The sequence below is a fragment of the Podarcis erhardii genome (genome assembly GCF_964252035.2).
Source record: "Podarcis erhardii genome assembly, chromosome: 2".
Taxonomy (NCBI): domain Eukaryota; kingdom Metazoa; phylum Chordata; class Lepidosauria; order Squamata; family Lacertidae; genus Podarcis; species Podarcis erhardii.
In genome coordinates, this window is record NC_138498.1 from 7,203,088 (window position 1) to 7,222,805 (window position 19,718).

At 43.9% G+C, this 19,718-nt stretch overlaps 1 protein-coding gene across 1 annotated transcript; it reads left to right on the plus strand.

Moving 5' to 3' along the window:
* Positions 1-5,533: 5,533 nt before the first annotated feature.
* LOC309332400 (keratin, type II cytoskeletal 75-like) lies at positions 5,534-19,424 on the plus strand. Its single transcript, XM_081845581.1, has 9 exons — positions 5,534-6,052; positions 9,697-9,905; positions 13,695-13,755; positions 14,203-14,298; positions 15,436-15,600; positions 16,401-16,526; positions 16,788-17,008; positions 18,030-18,064; positions 18,530-19,424. Exons 1-9 carry the CDS (start codon positions 5,615-5,617, stop codon positions 18,754-18,756), a joined length of 1,578 nt encoding a protein of 525 aa, XP_081701707.1. The 5' UTR covers positions 5,534-5,614; the 3' UTR covers positions 18,757-19,424.
* The last annotated feature ends 294 nt before the right edge of the window (positions 19,425-19,718 follow it).

Consider the following 19,718-nt stretch of genomic DNA (forward strand, 5'->3'; position numbering starts at 1 on the left):
TGATCCTGTCCTCTGGGGTGTTAGCCACCCCTCTCAGTTTGGTGTCATCTGCAAATTTGATCAGGATGCCCTTGAGTCCATCATTCAAGTCGTTGATAAAGATGTTGAATAAGACCGGGCCCAAGATGGAACCCTGTGGTACCCAACTAGTCACTCTTCTCCAGGATGAAGAGGAACCATTGATGAGCACCCTTTGGTTTCTGAGTTGGTTTTTGAGTAGCCTTTCAGGGTTGAGGATGCTCTACTCTGTGTTAGATCACAGAAGGCTTGGGGGAACCTGTGGCCATCCAGATGTTGATGAACTACAATTCCCAGCAAACCCAGCAAGAATAGTCAATGTCCAAAGCTGATGGGAGCTGAATTTCAGCAACATCTGGAGGGCCAAATGTTTCCCACACTTGGATTACAGCCTTTCCAGCCAGATTCTATATGCATGTTTACTCAGAAGTAAGTGTGTTCGGTAGGGCTTACTCTCAGTTAAGTGTGCATAGGATTTGCTGCCTTAGTTAACCTTTCTTCATCCACAGTGACTCCCCTGTGTGAATTCTCATTAACAGGTCTGTTTCCAGTGGGCAGAGATCCCTGCTCACTAGTCAAACATACATAAAACATGTGGGGCTCTGTTATGGAAAAATCTAGGTGTGAGGCTGCTCAGTCACCCAGCTCGTCGGGCAGAGCCCGCGGGTCCCTGCGGAATAATTAAGGAGTCCAGCCAACGGGAGCAAATAGCTGTAGACCAAAGTTTATTGCGCAATAGGTTCAAAGAGCAAATTTGAACCCCGAGGATGGGGTGACAAAGACTTTTAAAACTTTCCCACCATATCCCAGAATACAGTTCGTACAGGATCATTGGTATATCATTGCTACATCACTGACATGTCACAAAAGGGGAGGAGTTAACCTTGGCAAACATGTCCAGACAAGTCCTTGGTACAAGATTAGCATAAGCAGACATGGCAGGGCAAGACTCAGGTATAAGATTAGCATAGACAAATATATCTTAAGTACCCACCACCCAAAAGTACAATAGAAGTTCCTTGGCATGTCTGGAGCCTGAGGCGAGTCAGGTGATGAGATTTGGCTTCCTTTGGCTAACAATGAGCCCAGCAATTGTCGACTCTGAGAACTTCCTGGAGTCCTATTTCAAGGGGGAAATAGCTTTGGAATGGAGGAAACTGGGAAAGGAGATGATTTTATATTATTTTTTAAGCTTGGTAACTTCCATGAGCTGTCAAGTTGAAAGGATACATTCAGGCATAATATTTGTAATATTTAACTTGTGCCCCCCCCCCCCGGTAATTTCCGTAACAGGCTCCAACCTCTGCTTTTCTAAGGTGTGCTAAACAGCAGGAGGAGGAGTGCGGGTGGGCAATGGGAAGAAGATGACCTGATTTGCTAAGGAACCGATAACTCATATACCTTTAAGCAGGTGCAACTTATTCTCTGCACCTGCGCCATTAAATGACAAGCTTCCCCTGCTAAAATTCCTGGCTTTATTTTTAATCATATATTTATTTTTTAAATACATCTTTCCAAAAGAAAAGGTGATATAGTATTTAAAAAATGGGGGGGGGGGGAGTCCAGAATAAATGCAGTCTTTCCATCTTTCCCTTCCATAAGAACACAAGAGCTCTGTTGGATTCCAGTTAATGACATGTTTTTCAAAATTTCTTTTATTACTCCTAAACATGGAAGGAGGCAGTTAATTTTTACAGATTGCCCTGCAGGCAGCAGGTTAACGGGTACAGGAAATGCATAACGTGATACCAAAATGTGACTGAAATATACCCATTGCCCTCAGAAGTGGAGGAAAAAAAACTCGGCTAATTTTGCAGTTAAGTGTCTGAAGTATTTCGTGAAGATGGATCATTACAGCACCATTGTGAAAATGTGTACAGTTTTCCAGAGAATTATTGGGTGATCTCTTGCTTCTTCTGGTCTGTGTATGTATATGATACTTGATCTCACCATCTGGCTGCCCCAAAAAGACATTAATTGGAATAACCACCTTTTTTATGTCTCTTAGAAGCCTGGGTGCTGAAAGTTTATTTTTCTCTCCTTCTTCCCAGCACACCTTGCTAAAAACACTCTTTTCCTGTAACCTCTCACATACACCTCATTAGCTTGGCAACCTCTGTCTGCCCAGGTCCAAAATTCCCCCTTAGATGGGCCATCAAAACCTTTTGTCATGCTAATGTGTGTATCCCAGGTGTGGCCCTGGCTTGGAAAGGAAGCTTAGCCTCAACTGGCCTCCAGTCTTCCCCTCAATACCCCAAATAATCAAAAACCTACCATTTATTATTTTTCAGGGGTTTTTTGGGGGGGGGGCATGTCCCTATATATATGTATAAGCAAAATGTAGGACCTCATGGAGTCCACCTGTTATGTACTGAGTTGAATAGGAACCAAAAGGCAGGAGTCTGATTGGTCCTAGAACAATAGGATTTAGAATGCAGCAGTCTGATTGGTCCTGGAACAATAGGGTCCAGAATGCAGCATTCTGATTGGTCCTAGAACAATAGGATGCAGAATGCAGCAGTCTGATTGGTCCTAGAACAATAGGATTCAGAATGCAGCAGTCTGATTGGTCCTGGAACAATAGGGTCCAGAATGCAGCAGTCTGATTGGTCCACAGGAGCCACCCAATCCAGCTCCAGGTGGAAGTGAATCCGCAACCTGATTGGCCTACAGGTGAATCCCGGAATTAGCCAATCATGTGGGGTCCATTGTGTAAATAACGTATATAAAGCAGATATTCTGGGGGAACTTCCATTCCTCCTCAGCACTAAGAGCTGAATAAAGAACATGAAATCCACTCTCGACTCTGAGTATATTTCACCACCCATAATCTTGGTTTGTTTTTAAAAGAATCCTATACCTAGTTTTGTAAGAGTCGGCCTCATGGAGCTCAATGGGACTTGCTTCTGAATAGACATGTATGGGAGTGTCCCATTAAAGTAATCTTATATCCTGGGAAACAGAGGCGTTTCCTCCTGGAAACCGTTCTTGTTCGCTTTGTACTGTAAAGACAGTTGCTGCTGGGGCTAATAAAATATAAAGCAACAAGATCATCATAATAAGAAATGGAAATGTTCTGTTAAATGACAGCATTCATTCAATTCAAAGAAGAACAGAGTCCCCTGATGGTGGTTTGGTGAAACAGTACTGGGGTTGTGTCTGAAATTCTCATCCAAACTGATCTCCAGCATTTGGTGTTCCTGATGAACTTCCCCCGTTTTTGAAGTGGGATTGATACTTCAGGAATTCTACATTTGATTTCCAGATTTGCTGCAGAGTATCTGTGCAAGTGTAATTTGTGCAGCTCTGAGTTCATTTGTGTCCCCACCCCACTCAAAATATTGCCATGCATTTGTTGTGTGCATTAATTAACACTACCCCCCAAAAGCACACACCCCAATATTCTTTTTGTGTGGAGTTTGACTAATGCACAGTAGCATGTCTATGCATCCATAAAAACACAGCAGATAGGAATGTCAAGCAGTGGCTGAGGTCTCCCACTATCACAAGTATTTTAAAATACAGTAAGATAGCATCTTGTGTGCTTTCCTATGCGTGATTGAAGGCAAGCAAGTAGGGGAGCTTTAAAGCTCATTTTGTGTCAAGAAAACTTGGTGCAAAAATAGCTTTTAAGCTCTCCAGTTCCTATGGAAGCATGGCTGTCTCTGCGTGCTGGGTCTGGGAAGTTCTTTCCAGATCTTGCAGGAACTTGAGCAGCCTCATGAGATCTCATGAGAGCATCCTGGGGCCTCCCTGGAAGCCCTAGGATGTTTGTGCGGACACAGTTCCAAGGGTTTGAGTACAGTGGAACCTTGGTTCTTGAAAGGCTTAGTTGATGAACAAATCGGCTCCCAAATGCTGAAAACCCGGAAGTAAGTGTTCTGGTTTTCAAACATTTTTTGGAAGCTGAATGTCTGATGCGGTTGTTGGCTATTGTTTCTGGGGCGCCTGCGGCAATTGGAAGTGGCGCCTTGATTTTCAAACATTTTGTAAGTTGAATGGACTTCTGGAATGGATTACATTCAAAAACCAAGGTTTTTCCATTTTTGCATATATATGGAACCCTTTGAACCACCACCCCCATCCCCACATAGGATGCAATTGTGCTTTATTGCAAAGAAATTTCTAAACTGATTTGGGCATATGTAGAATAGTCCTGTCTTAAGAGTGATTCATTTATTTGTGTTGGACTTCTTCTTTCCTCTAAGCACAGATGAACACTGAAAGCATCACCAGAGGGCAAAGTAAGCTCAGGAGTCTGTGCAGGACAGGCAGATATCACAAAAGATGGGAAGCAGGGTAGCTGCTGAGAAAGGGTGCAAAGCACAACGGAGTAGGATGCCTATTCTAAAGAGTGCAGAAAACCAGGGATGGGGAAACTTGTGGGACTCCAGATGTTGGAGTACTTCTTTCATCACCCTTAACCATTGGCCTTGATGACTGAGGCTGATGGAGCCCAACAACATCTATGGGGTCACAGCCTCCCTACCCCTGATGTAGGCAGAAGTGGTGGGGGAGAGAGAGAGACATTTCACAGGAGATCTCAGTCCTCAAGGTTTCTGGTTGCAAGAACAGTTTTAGAAGGTCCTTGGGCTTTAGAGGTTTGCATTTGTATTGCATGGAAATTCTTCTGGTCAGGGCTACCATTTCTTTGTTTGTTTCATATGTATACTGCCCTATACCCGTCGATCTCAGGGCGGTTCATAACATAAATTTACAGTATCAAAAACACAGAATACATAATAAAAACAAAGGCAACCTTTCAAAGGCAACCTTCCACAACACATTCATTATAGGTCAAAACCAGCAGTTTGAATTGGGCCTGGAAACTAATTGGTAGCCAGTCCAGTCAGACTAGGATCGGTGTAGTATGCTCAAACCGTCTTGCTCCTGTGAGCAACCTAGCCTTTGAATTCTGCACTAGCTGAAGTTTCCAAACCATCTTCAGAGGGAGCCCTACATATAACGCATTGCGGTAATCAATGCGTTGCAATATGAGCACCTCCTGTTTCGCCCAATGACAAACTTGAGTATGTGGGTCCACACTTGTGGCATCACTGACTTCACAATGGGTGTTGCACCTGACAAAGGAAGACCACAGGAATGTAAGAAAGAAAGAAAGAAAGAAAGAGAAAGAAAGAAAGATGTGCCTAGTTGAGAATCATTCTCAAGGGAGCTGTCTCAGCAGCTCTCGCTGAGCTTTAGATAGCCTCCTCTATTCCCATCATGTTCAAAGAAGAAAAAGTCACTTGTTAATTTATATGAAGTTAAAAGCAATGCCTTTAGGAAACCCCAGCACTGTAAACTACAGGGTTAGAAAATTCCGCTTGGTTTTACAAGTCCTCTTGATTTTACAAGTCGTCAGGACATTACGTTAGGTACAACATAATGGAAAAGGCCTCATGCCAGACATACCAAAGAGATTAATTCAGGCCAATTACTTGTGATCTCCAGCTGCCAAACCCAGCTCTCCAATGAGATAAAAAGGGGGAACGCATGAGCATCCCAGAGGATCCTTTCACCTTGGCTGTCCAGGAGTCTTGTCTCATCTCTCTCTGTCTCTCTCTTTTTCCCTTTCTTGCCCTGAGGAGGAACAATGGCTCAAAAATCAGTTAGAGTCTCTAAGAATTTTAGCACCTCTTCAGCTATTATCCCAGGTAGCCGAACTAGCTTCAGCACGGTTTCAGTCTCCCGGGGAGGTGGTGCAGGCATTGGACGTGTCAGTGGTGGCTTTGGCAGCAGAAGCCTCCATGGCTTTGGAGCAAGTAAAAGAATCTCCATGGGCGGCTACCGTACTACTGCCAGATCTGGATATGGTTATGGATTAGGTCATGGAGGAGTTGGGTACCGGATTGTTGGTGGTGGTGGCTATGGCTATGGAGCTGGCGCTGGTGGCATCCATGAGGTTACCGTTAACCCAAACCTCCTGGCGCCTCTTAACTTGGAGATTGACCCCACCATCCAGAAGGTGAGGAAGGAAGAGAAGGAGCAGATCAAGACACTCAACAACAAATTTGCCTCCTTCATTGATAAGGTAAGTTTATCTCTGGATGCCATCCTAAAAAAATTACGCTACTTTTAAACAAGCTCTACTGACAATATAGGGCAGCTGTTTTCTTTCCCTGCTTACTATATCCTACCAACATTTCATCGCTAGAAATAGAGACATCCGTGTATAGTGGTAGTTCGGTTTTCGAAAGTCTCTGTTGACAAAAATTTTGGTTTTCAAATGCCGTAAACACAGAAGTAATTGCTTCGGTTTTTGAACACGTCTCAGAAATCGAACATGCCATGCATCTTCCGTATTGAGTTTTCCGTACTGAGTTTTCCATATTGAGGCTTTCATATTGTTTGTTCAGTTTTCAAACGTTTCAGAACTCAAACCATCTTCTGGAAAGGATTACATTTGAAAACCAAGGTACTACTGTATTTGTATGTAGAACATCCTGCTCTCACACCTTGGATCACTTCCTGGTGGTTAATCAGAGATGGTGAAGAACTATAAATTCCATTATTCCTTGTTATGAACAATGGCAGCTGGGTCTAATGGGAATTGTAGTCCAAAATATCAGGAGGACATCAGGCTGGGAAAAGAGCATCTCCTCCCTGTGATCAGAGACTAAACTTCAAGAGACCTGGTGGAGAGAGCAAAAAGGGTACGATTGCATGTGTGTACACACTAGAGAGATCTGAAAAGGCATCTCCAAAAGGAATGGGCACACACAAAAGTAGTTGTGCCTCGTTAATAGACATGATAGAACTAAATGTGTTACCTGTTTGGAAATTGCAGGGAAGCTCACAGGCTGCGTTCATATTTAAGCTGTTTAGTGCAATTTAAAAGCATGACTACGCATCTTAAAAAAGAAGTAAATCCTCTTTCATTGGTGGGAATGTGTTTTCCACTAAGGATGCTTAAAGGTAAAGGTATCCCTGACCATTAGGTCCAGTCGTGGACGACTCTGGGGTTGTGGTGCTCATCTCGCTTTACTGGCCGAGGGAGCCGGCGTACAGCTTCTGGGTCATGTGGCCAGCATGACTAAGTCGCTTCTGGCAAACCAGAGCACCGCACGGAAATGCGTTTACCTTCCCTCCAGAGCGATACCTATTTATCTACTTGCACTATGACGCCCTTTCAAACTGCTAGGTTGGCAGGTGCAAGGACCGAGCAATGGGTGCTAACCCCTTCATGGAGATTTGAACTGCTGAACCTCTGATCGGCAAGCCCTAGACTCTGGTTTAGACCACAGCACCACCTGTGTCCCAAGACCAGTCAATAAAAAGTGACCAACTCTGGGGTTGCAGCACTCATCTCGCTTTATTGGCCGAGGGAGCCAGCGTACAGTTTCCAGGTCATGTGGCCAGCATGACAAAGCTGCTTCTGGCGAACCAGAGCAGCGCACGGAAACGCGTTTACCTTCCCTCCAGAGCGATACCTATTTATCGTTTCCTGCTTGGCAGGGGGTTGGACTCGATGGCTCTTCCAACTCTATGATTCTATGATCTACTTGCACTTTGACGTGCTTTCGAACCGCTAGGTGGTCAGGAGCAGGGACCGAGCAATGGGAGCTCACCCCGTTGTGGGGATTCAAACCGCCGACCTTCTGATCGGCAAGTGCTAGGCTCTGTGGTTTAACCCACAGCACCACCCATGTCCCAAGACCAGTCAATAGCTGGAGCTAAATCAGGGGGGTAGAACATTAGGTGATAGAGAGAAATTTCACTTGTTTATATTTTACTGATCTTAAAAATGTGTGACTAAAGAAACCAAGGTTTTTGCACCAAGTCGCTTATGATCCTCAGTGTCTTAGAACCAGCAAAATATTTATTTATTTAGTAACTCATTCAGTTTCAACGTGAACCAAGGTTGTTAGCATAGTGGCACCAGTAATTTGGTACACCCTTTTGAAATCAGACAGGCAGCTACAACCCTGATATTTCATCACCTGCTCTAAGCACATTTGTTTCATTATGTGTTTCCAGTGAATTGATAGGGATAGGGGGAGAAATTCAATTTAGTTTGCATTTAATGGCCAACGTACCTAATTTGCAGTTTCTTAAACAGTTACATGAACTGAAACGCTGCTGCCCTTCACACTTCGCAATGCAATTCTCCAATGTGTACAAAAATTTGCACTTAAATACATATTGATTTACAAAATGCATTTATTAAGGGAAATTGCACACAAAAAATGTGTACGTAAAGAGAAATTTGTGTTGAAATGTTGATGGATTTTCAAGTGGGAATTTTAAAAACAAATTCACAAAATGATTTGGAAATGTGTAGAACTGAACTTAAGCTTGGAATAATGGAAAGAAGCTGAAATTGACAAGAGTCCCTCATTCCTGTGTTGATCGTTTGTTCTGGACTTAATGATTTTATAATTGGATAATGTTATAGCTTTGTGATGTTTTAATGATTTTATTGTAAATCACCTTGATATTTTTTATGAGTGGCATGCTTAAAAATAGTATCATAATTAAATTTAAATAAATAACTTGGATTGCCTCCACACCAGCCCCTTCCCCGAATTGTTATCCTTCATTCATTGGCTGGTTAGAGGAAATTCATACCACCCTCAAATAATTGCATTTGAGTGTTTTTGAGTTAGCCTCCTATACATATATTTGATTTGATCTTACATATATTTGATTTGAGGTGACACTTAAGTATTAGATGCAGGATTCCCTAGCTTTCAAGGGTCTTCTGTAGCTGAAGTGTGGAGGACACTATGGATGTTGGTGAACTCCCGTCAGCCCCAGAAAACATGGCTCATGGCCACAGATCATGGGAATTATATTTCAGCAACATCCAAAATGCCAAAAGCTCCTCACACCTGCTGTGGTTGGATCCAGTTTCATTCTCCTGTTGCACTGCGTTGGCAGATGATGCAAGATCAAATTCTCTAACACTGAAGGTCTGGTTCTTCCGCTAAAACACATTGTGTCAATGGAAAATGTTTAGATAGCTTTGCGTACCTTGCATAGAGTTCAGCTTTTGCTTGTCTTGTGAGAAAGATCTAGAGATGATGAAATTTGAACAAGGTGCTTCCCGTTCATAGCTCAAGCTCTTAAAATGCTTTACCCACTTGTGCAATATGTGAGAGCAAAGGAGTATTTAGCATGCGATTGCTAGGAAAAAATGAGAATATGAATAAAGAGGGAGGTTGTAGTTGGAAGACCAGGTAACCGTGCAAGATATCAGACTCCACTGCTTGGTTCCTACCGGCAGCTGAGAGCCCAAACTTGCTTTTATTATATAAAAGTCACAATTGATGATGTATCAGAATCCACAGAAAATTCACCATACTTTTTTTTTAAGCAACCAATAGACACAATTAGATGCATGTGTCAAAAGATAACACTTCCTGGTTTCATTCCTATATCTTTCCATTTATCCACCATCTGCAAATCTCCTGGACCTTCTGAATCATTTGATATTAACCACTCTTTGAGTTGCTATTAATACTAGCTCATTAGGTACAACTGCCAGCTTCCTGTACATTTTCTATGTAAAGTATTTGCTGTGGCAATTTCTTGCAATCTATTTAAAAATAGAAGGGAAAGATATTCAGGATATTATCTCCTTTGATGGTGGTATAGCTTAGCAACCCATATTCTGTTTTGTATGTACACGATGCCAACATTCAACATATTTTTGTCTTGGTGGGGTACATTCAGGTCCGTTTCCTGGAGCAGCAGAACAAAGTGCTAGAGACCAAATGGAGCCTCTTGCAGGAGCAAAAGATCACCCGGCGTAACCTTGAACCTTTATTTGAGTCATACATCAGTGGTCTAAAAAATCAGCTGGATCACATTCTGGGACAGAGACCACAATTAGAAATGGAATTGAAGAACATGCAGGATACAGTGGAGGACTTCAGGATAAGGTGGGTACTGTAAGATAATTATTGTTATCATCATTGTTGCATGGTAGGGGGTTAGACTAGATGATCCTTGGGGTCTCTTTCACATTTACAATTCTATGATAACCACAATTAATTTATAAACTGGCTTCTGCACAATTGTCTCAAGGCAGTGTGCAGTTAAAAAGAGCAAACAAAACAAACCCCAATCAGTTAAAAACAACAACAACAGATCCATTTAAAAGAAGACAATACAAATTAGACAGTCAGGACAAAGACCAGTTTATCCAGTTAGGGAAGTCTGTTGGAACACAGTTGTTTCTGGAAAGTGCAGGTGGTGGGTGTTTTTCAAGAGGGAAGCTGTTCCACAACAGGGGCAGCCACACTGAAACCCCTGCTTCAGGTTACTTGCACATACTGCAGCAATCTGACTGAAGGCAAAAGATTGTAAAATAGACAAATGAATAGGAGTCTGTCAGTCTTCTCCTACTAGCGATCTCCTTAGCTGACTGCTGATGCTCTAAATGTGAAGCAAAATCTCAGTCAGATGAAAATCTTATTTATTTTTGGTCACATGTCAAAAGTCAGCCTGGCTGGGCATCTTCTGAAGGCCCAAACTCCAGCAGCCCCCACCCACTGTCCACTGTCCATCAGACCTTGTGGGGGGCCAGACTATATTTTTTTTGGGGGGGGGGGGAATGAACGAATTCCTATCCCCACAAATAACCTAGAGATGCATTTTAAATAAAAGGGCATATTCTACTCATGTGAAAACACACTGATTCCCGGACCATCCACGGGCCGAATTGAGAAGGCGATTGGGCCAGATCCGGCCTCCAGGCCTTTGTTTGCCTACCCATGCCCTAAACACTGAAAAGATTATGGTGTCCACCATTTGCAATTCAAAATAAAAAGAATACTAACTAGTAAAATAATGTTTTCAACAAACAAAAAAACATACATTTACTGCAAACCACGACAGGATCTGGTTTCATTGCATTATTTTTATCTACATTAGTAGAAGGTCCCTTGGTTTAGGTGAGGACAGGAAAATGGCAGAAGAGTGAAAAGAACAGGAAGTGCAGGAAAGTTCTGATTTTGCCCACAATGACCGCTCCCCACATTAAATGGGGGGCGCCCTTTGCGTGGTCACACACAGCCCCCTGGACCCTATGCGGCTCCATTAGCACAGGCTTGGCTTCGCCTTCCCTCAGGTGGGATACCTGAAGGTCTCCGCCTACCTCAGTCAGTTGTCCAATCCCGCCTGGGGAAGCGTTGCCAATGTAACCAGGCCAGGTTGGGGACTACCTGCCCACACAATAGAGGGAGGATCTTACCTGGGAATCATCAGTTGGCTCCAGAGCTTGATTTCTTTGATGCTTTTCCTGAAATGCCAAATGCCAAAGTCATTTATATATGTATATCATTAAATTGCTGAACACCCAAGTTCCAGCAGGTTCAGAAGGAAGCTATGTTGGCCAAGGAAAGTGGAAAATTGTAAGATGATTATTATTACCGACTCTTCGCCCTAACTTCCCATAGCAGGTCACAACAGGTTAAAATACAACATTAAGAATGGTTTAAAAGGAATCATAATTACTATATATAGGGAAACACACACACACACACACACACACACACACACACACACACACACAATATTGGTTCAAATATAAGCTGTTCCTCAATATAGGTCACAACCTTAAAATGAAAATGTTTTGAAAGGAATCTCTTAAATCTCTAGCACCATCCAATGTATTTTTGTTTGGCTTTTTTACAATCTAAAAATCAAATGCAAATTTTGCACTCGTTTCACAATTGACATAATGGGTGATCCTTTTACAAAAACCACTAAAGTACACCAAAGTTCTGCATGGGTCCAGAGATGGGCTTAAATCACAGCTTCTCTACTTGCAAGAGCACAATTATAGGCCACGCTCAAGTTTTATACAAACCAGATTAATTGAGAATGTGCAGCCTGTATTCAGATGAATATGGAATGAACAGACACCCCCCCACACACCCGCACCCCTCTTTCATGGGGGTTTAGAGGTTGTCAAATGGCCTTTCCCCATTGCTTGGCTCCAGGGAACTAATGGCATTAAGACGAGCCAGCTGGATCAGGCCCACTGCCCATTTCATCCTGTTTGCATGACAGCCACCCACATGCCAAAACTGCATTCCCAGAAAGGGACTGTTTCTGCTGCACCTTCTGGCCGCTTCGTATTTGGCAAGGTTTCAAGAAAAGAAAGGTGAGGGCAGACTGGTCTTGGCCTCTCCTCAAAGTAAAGTCAATAAAACTAGTCCGGGCGTTTTCATTTTTGAATTCCGTCAGAAAGACGTAACATCAACTGAGGCCAAAAGCCAAAACACCAGGACACTTCAGGACTCACAATGCTCTGTTTTTGAGGACGAGTCTCTTTGTGGGCTTGTAAAAAGGGCACAGCACATCGAATGCCTCTTGATCTGGGGTTGCATGGAGAATAGGCCTGAACGTGAGCTGCACTTATCACCAGGATTGATGAGAAGACAGTAATTCTGGTTTATTGCGGTGTTAGCTCTTCTTACAGCCTTCCACTCCCTTCCTCAGGCATTGCAGGTCTAAACCACCACCATCCCACACACACTGTGTCCTTCCCAAAGCCTTCAACCCAGGGGTCAGCAACCTTTTTCAGCCATGGGCCGGTTCACTATCCCTTAGACCATGCGGTGGGCTGGACTATATTTTGAAAAAATAATAATGAACGAATTCCTATGCCCCACAAATAACCCAGAGATGCATTTTAAATAAACGAACACATTCTACTCATGTAAAAACACGCTGATTCCCAGACCATCCATGGGCTGGATTGAGAAGGTGATTGGGCTGGATCTGGCCCCTGGGCCTTAGTTAGCCTACCCGTGCTTCAACCAGTGCTCCCCAAAGCCTTCTGTCTGAATTTGTTCTTTACTAGCATCCTACCCCAAGACAGCCACCATAGATGCTCAGAGTTCAGCCTGGTCCCTGTGTCATTGGCGGGTTGGGGCTAGGGCCTCACCTGCTTCTGAGCCCTGGGGCACTCCAGTAGCCCCTTTCTCTAAGCTATGGGGCCTGAGAAGTCACACCAGCCTGCATTCCCAACTGTTGTATCTGGGGTTTTAGAGAGCACCAAAAAACCCCACCCTATGACTATGTCAACAAATTGATACTTAACATTATTGCCTTAAAGCTCATAAATGACAGTTAAGCATTATTCCCCCTCACACCAAGCATTCCTCAAAGCCTAATTTCCAAAGTGAAATTCTAAAATAAAATTTGAATTCTAACATTTTGATGGCTGCTAGCTTTAAATGTTTTGAAAGGATGTGAACAAACGAGGAAGATTAGTTTATGAAATGTTATTAGCCATGTTACCTAAATGGAACCTTCATGTTCAGAGGCAATATATCTTATATAGCAGAAATGTTGGAGACAAACAACTGAGGGGGTTTCTTGTGGGCTTGCTGGAGCCAAATGGATTGCTATTTATGCTGTGCTATATGGACACTGGCCTCATCAAGTAAGGATCTTAAGTACTTATGCTGAATTTGGAATTTGTGTAAACTTTCCTCTTAACTTCAGCAAATATCAGTCTTCAAACAGGGATGTGCTTACTTTTTTGCACATGGGTTCCATCCTTCTACTTTAGTCTGGTGAAAGAGCCAAAGATTATTGTGGCAGGTGACAGAAGGCGATGGGAGACTTTAAAAGAATTCTGTGAAATAGGTGGGAAGGTCTTTACTTCCACTCATCCAGTGGTAATGAGTCACTCAATTTCCCCCTCCCTCCGACAGGTATGAAGAGGAAATCAACAAGCGCACAGGTGCAGAAAATGATTTTGTGGTGCTCAAGAAGGTGAGTGGGTTTCCATGAGGCAAGAACCTTGATTGAACTACATAACTGGGAAACAGGCGCAAAGCAACGGCTTATATACATTCCTGAAAGCCTGGGCCACTCCCACTCCCAACGTGATTGGCTGTCTAAACTTCCAAGTTGCGAATCACAACTCAGAGTTCAAGGGCCAATGACAGAGGCCCCAATCCTGAAATGTTCTGTGATTGCACATCGTGTATCAAATCAGAACAAAGGAGCTCAGAATCCTTAGTCCAGACTCAAGCTCAGGCAAACACAGACCACTGAATACATAACAGTAATTTCAGCACATTTGGCACAGAGTGATGGGGCCACCGCTTTAAACAAATGCATGCTTTAACCCTTGTACTTTTAGGGGGAACGTGGTTTTGTTTTGGCTCTCACATCTGCTGTGGTGTTCAGCCCTTTGATCTTTTTCTCTCTTTCCAGGACGTGGATGCTTCCTTTATGAACAAGGTTGAGCTGCAAGCCAGAGTGGATTCCCTAGCTGATGAAATCAACTTCTTGAGAGCTTTCTATGAAGAAGTAAGAACGCCTTCTAGTCTTTTCAGGGAGAAAGAAAGAAGACTGTAACAACATGAACCAAAACCAGCTCTGGTTGACATTTTGCACCTTCAAGCATTGGTTGCTACCAAGAAGTTCACTCTCTAGGCCTCGATTAAGATGGCATCCTAACCAGCTCCTTGTGGCTCAATCCTATACTACTCTGCTGAAGTCTAAGTCAGAGATGGGAAACTTCTGGCGTTCCAGATATGGTTGGACTACAACTCCCATCACCCCTCACCATCGGCCATGCTAGCTGTGGTTGATGTCATCTGGAGTCTAGCATTATCTCGAAAGCCACAGAATTGCCCAGTACCAATAGGCTGTGTTGTGTGTAGGCATTGGCATATGGGCCCCAAGCCTTTTAGGGCCCCTGAGATCTTGATTTGATCTTGAAAGAAAATTGAAATCAAGCTTTCTTAGTTCAATGCTATCCCAGTAGAGCATGCACACAATGGCAATTTCAACTGCCATCCGGCCTCCACAGGGCTTAATCCAGCACAGCTCAATCAGTTTTGCCATTTGAGCAATTTTTTCCAGCAGCGTCTTCACTGTTCCGCTAGAGAAGCTGTCCTAGAAGTGTACCTCTTGCTCACTACTGAAATATTGGGACCAGTTAACAGAATCCAGCTTAAGTCAAACTGTTTCTTACTTAATATGTCGCTCAGAGCCATAATAAAATACATTCCGGACTGAAAGATGAATGGATAGACAAAATACAAAGAGTTAGGCCTGACATGTAACCAACCAAGCACCAAGGAAGTTTCTTGAGGTGACTGCATCCTCAATATTAGCAAGAATTGGGTGTGTTTTTTTCAAGCAGGGTTGCAGACTGTTCTAGGGACTCACTTTTCCGTCTAGTACAGTAAGAGATGGGGGAACGGTCCAGACATTGCTAGACTACCACTCCCATAATCTCTGACCCTTGGCCATGCTGGCTAGGAGGATGGCAGCTGGAGTCCAGCAACATCTGAAGAGCCAAAGGTTCCCCATCTCTGAAATAAGCTTCTGGCTGCAAAGTTTCCTTGCTCAGTGTGGACCAGTGCTTGAATGTGGTAGAGATGTGGGAGTCTTTCATCTTGGTAAGCCCTCTTTCTTCAACTCCTCCCCCTCCTGTAGGAATTAGCCCAGTTGCAGGCCCACATTTCTGACACCTCTGTCGTTCTCCAAATGGACAACAACCGAAACCTGGACCTGAACAGCATCATTGCCGAGGTCAAGGCTCAGTATGAAGACATTGCCAACAGAAGCAGGGCTGAGGCAGAATCATGGTATCAAAGCAAGGTGAGCAGTTCTTAAGTGATGGGGAAATGGGTTTGAAAGGAGGAGCCAGGGCTCTGAAGCCATGTATCTAGAGTGACCATGTATCTTACTTTTACAGAAGACAGTCCCTATTTGAAGAGCAGTTAGAGGATATTCCTATACCTCAAGGCATCCTCTCTTTGAAAGGCTGTCTGTTCTGACTCCATGAAAAGCTAAAGAACCCTAAGAAAGCAAAACATGGAGCATCTTGAAGTTGCCCATCACCAATGAGCGCCTGGGCAGCAGACTGAGCAGGCATGAAGGTCACCTGCTCACAGCCTTCCCAATATGGGGAGATGTACTGTGTGCCTATTTGACCTATATATATTATGTCTAAATTTACATCTACAGTTGTACCTTGGTTGTTGAACAGAATGCATTTCGTTCAATTCCTGGAACCATTCAAAAATTAAGGGACGACTTTCAATTGGCTGCAGGAGCTTCCTGCAGCCAATCAGAAGCCACAGAAGCAACGCCGGATGTTTGGCTTCTGAAAATCGTTCAAAAACTGGAACACTCACTTCCGCTTTTTTATCGTTTGGGAGCTGAAACATTTGGCAAATAAGCCATTTGAGATCCAAAGTATGACTGTATATACATGTGCACATTTTATGCAAATCTGTGCCCTCCTTTCTCTCTCTGGAGTTTTTTTTCCTTTTTTGAGGAAGGGGTGATGCATTTGCTCTCTTTTTGGTAATTTAAAAGTGGCCACCCTATGTTTGCCTCCATCAAAGTTTGCACTTCAGTAATCTAAATAATTTCCCCGCTTTTTTGACTCTCAGTATGAAGAATTGCAGCTTTCTGCTGGAAGGCACGGAGATGATCTGCGCAATACAAAGACTGAGATCTCTGAGCTGAACCGCATGATCCAACGACTCCATTCCGAGATCGACAATGTGAAAAAACAGGTACTGCTATGCAGGGCTGCTTAAAATTGCAACTAAAGGAGTATTTCATGGCAAAGCTGGGAAGGGGCAGTGGCAGCTATGTTGGGGTGGGGGTGGGGGTGGTGGACTTAGAGGGAAGTAAAATAAGCTTTTTTTGTACCAGTCTTCAAATGCCCTCTTTTGCTGATGACAATACCGTGGATCCAGATATTTTACTTAATTCTAATTAAATTATCCTAAGTTGCTCCGAGCTGAGAACATTGCCTTTTCTTTTTCCCCTAGTGTGCCAGCCTGCAGGCAGCCATTGCCGATGCAGAGCAGCGTGGAGAACTTGCCCTTAAAGATGCCAGGATAAAGCTGGCCGAACTGGAGGAGGCTCTAATGAAGGCCAAGGCAGACATGGCTCGTCAGCTTCGGGACTACCAGGAGCTCATGAACGTCAAACTGGCCCTGGATATTGAGATCGCCACCTATAGGAAGCTGCTGGAAGGGGAGGAGAGCAGGTTGGTGGAACCCAAGTGGGCTGGGGTAAAGTGTGAAATGCACCGCTAGACTGCTGGTGGAAAAAGACCCTCTCTTGGTGTGAACAGACCCCACCCTCCTCTTTGATCTCCATCAGACTTCCTGCCAACCAAGGTATAGCCCAGGGATGGAGGATCTGTGGCCCTCCAAATGTCATTGGACTCCAATTCCCATCAGTCCCCACCAGATTGGCTAGTGGTCAAGGATGATGGGAATTTTTGTTCCATAACATCTAGAGGACCACTCCACAGCAGTCAAAACTACAACACACATATCTAATATAGTCCTCTGTTGACCAGTGGTCCCAGATACAATGTTTACATTATGATGATGGGCTCTGAAAGCTAAAGCAAAATTTGTGGCCAACCTTCTGGGAAGAGAAGAAGTTTAGCAGGAGGGTGCCCAGGCCTATCGTCACCACCTGGAATCCTCTCACGGTCACTGGGTCCCTTGCTGATGCCGAGGCCTCTGTTCTGGCTGGTGTTTGCAGTTCCAATCTAAGAATGCTCCCATGGTTTCGTGGTAGCTGCCATTTTTTTTTTTAACCCACACTGCCATTGGAAAATGGAACTTCCATGGCCTCAGTTTGGAAAATGAAGGTGGCAGCTGCACCTGTGGCTTCTGGGCCCCCAAAAGACAACTCTCTGCCAAGCAGCCCCTTGACACAACCCTTAGGATACCACAGCTCCAAAGACCATTTTGCTCTATCACTTTGTTGTGGTGGTGATGGGGAAAAGACAGGATTGCTTGTCCTCATTCTATTGATCATTTCCTGCACATGGAAAGCAAGTTGTAAATGAGAAAAAAGTTTGCAGCTTCCAGTGGGATTTCTCTATGCACCGAAAACTAAAGCCTTGCCAATGCCTTAATGCTCTTGAATAGAACAGTGATCCTACTGGCAGTTATTAGCTCTGCAGAATTGCATTTGAACCACTGCTATTTTTCCCCAAGCTGCTGGGTCATAACAATTAAAGTGATTTCCCTTTCTCTCTCATTTAACAGGCTTGCTGGAGAGGGAGTTGGCGCCGTAAATATCTGTAAGTAATCAGCAAGTGAATCACAGAAACTCACAATCTTCTAATTAATTACCTCTCACCACTGATCTAAAGAAATAAAGGATCAAATGTTTTGTCAGCCTCAAAAAATATACCCAAAGAAATGCATAGTTAGTGTATCAAAACAGAAATACAGTGGTACCTCGGGTTAAGCATTTAATTCGTTCTGGAGGTCCGTACTTAACCTTAAACTGTTCTTAACCTGAAGCACCACTTTAGCTAATGGGGCCTTCTGCAGCTGCTGCGCCGCTGGAGCATGATTTCTGTTCTCATCCTGAAGCAAAGTTCTTAACCTGAAGCATTATATCTGGGTTAGCGGAGTCTGTAACCTGAAGCGTATATAACCCGATGTACCACTGTATTAGGTTGTGGAATTCTTTATGCCTTTGATGTTTCGCAGATGTTTTAATCCATGAACCCTGAACTTCTCCTCTGGTCCCCTTGCAGCTGTGGTCCATTCATCTGGAGGCATGAACTACAGCGGTGGAAGTGCCATGGGCCTTGCAGGCGGCGTTGGCCTTGGCTACGGAGGAGGCCTCAGCACTGGAGGCAGCAGTTTCACCTCTGCTGGTGGCAAGGTGCTATCTGGGAGCATTGGTTCAGCCCGGGGGAGCAGTTCCAGTATGAAGATTGTGTCGAAAACCTCCACCACCAGAAAGAGCTACCAGAACTAAAGGCGTCCTCGGCTAAGTCAGGGGTGGAGATACCTGTGGTCCTCCAGGTGTTACTAGATTCCAACTCCCATCTGGCATGGCCAGCAGTGAGGGCTGATGGGAGTTGAAGTCCAACAACTGGAGGGCCACCAGTTTCCCCATCCATGGAAGTAGTCAAATTAGGCAAGGCTGACTCGCAGGGGCAAACTAGACATAAGAGTGATGGGTCCCACTCAATGAACAAGCTGGAAGGGAGAAATACAGAGTGGGATGGAGAGAGAAATGAGAGAGATCTACGCAGGTATATCAATGCAGTGCATGAGAGATGAAGTAATGAAAACATCGCTTGCATTTTCATCGTGGGATCTTCCTGATCCAGCAGTTCTTACCAGACATTACAGGTGATCTAAAGTGCTTATTAACAGCTTCTCAATGGCAAATTTTACATCCACAGTTCCAGAGTTTCCGTTAGGAGATATTCCTAGCCCTATCTGGGCGGAAACTGGTATCTTCTGCATGCAAAGCCGATACTCTCTACCGCTGAACTGTGGCCCTCCCTGAACTCCCAGAGTTCCCTGGGAAGATGGGTTGCTTGTTAAACCCATCTGGTATCTCTGTGAGGAGAATAGGTGTCTCCTAATAGCTTGCAGCACCCTTAAAAAAAAACACAGTTTCCAGGGGAAAGCCATGACAGTGACACAACACTGATTAAATGCATAGCACAGATGGGGCTGCATCTGCTAGGGTTGCCATGCAGTAGTCAATTCAGATTTACGATATGAAAATATAACTGATATTCTTAGTTACTTCATCGCCACTCATGCATTGCACTGATGTAGTTATGTAATACCTCTGCCATTTACTCTTCCTCCCACTCTGACTATCAAAAGATGTGAGATCTGTTCTCCATAGGTATCAGGATTGGAGAACACACACAGGGCATCAGTCTATTCTATATATTTCACTGTGCATCATCCAGTTCT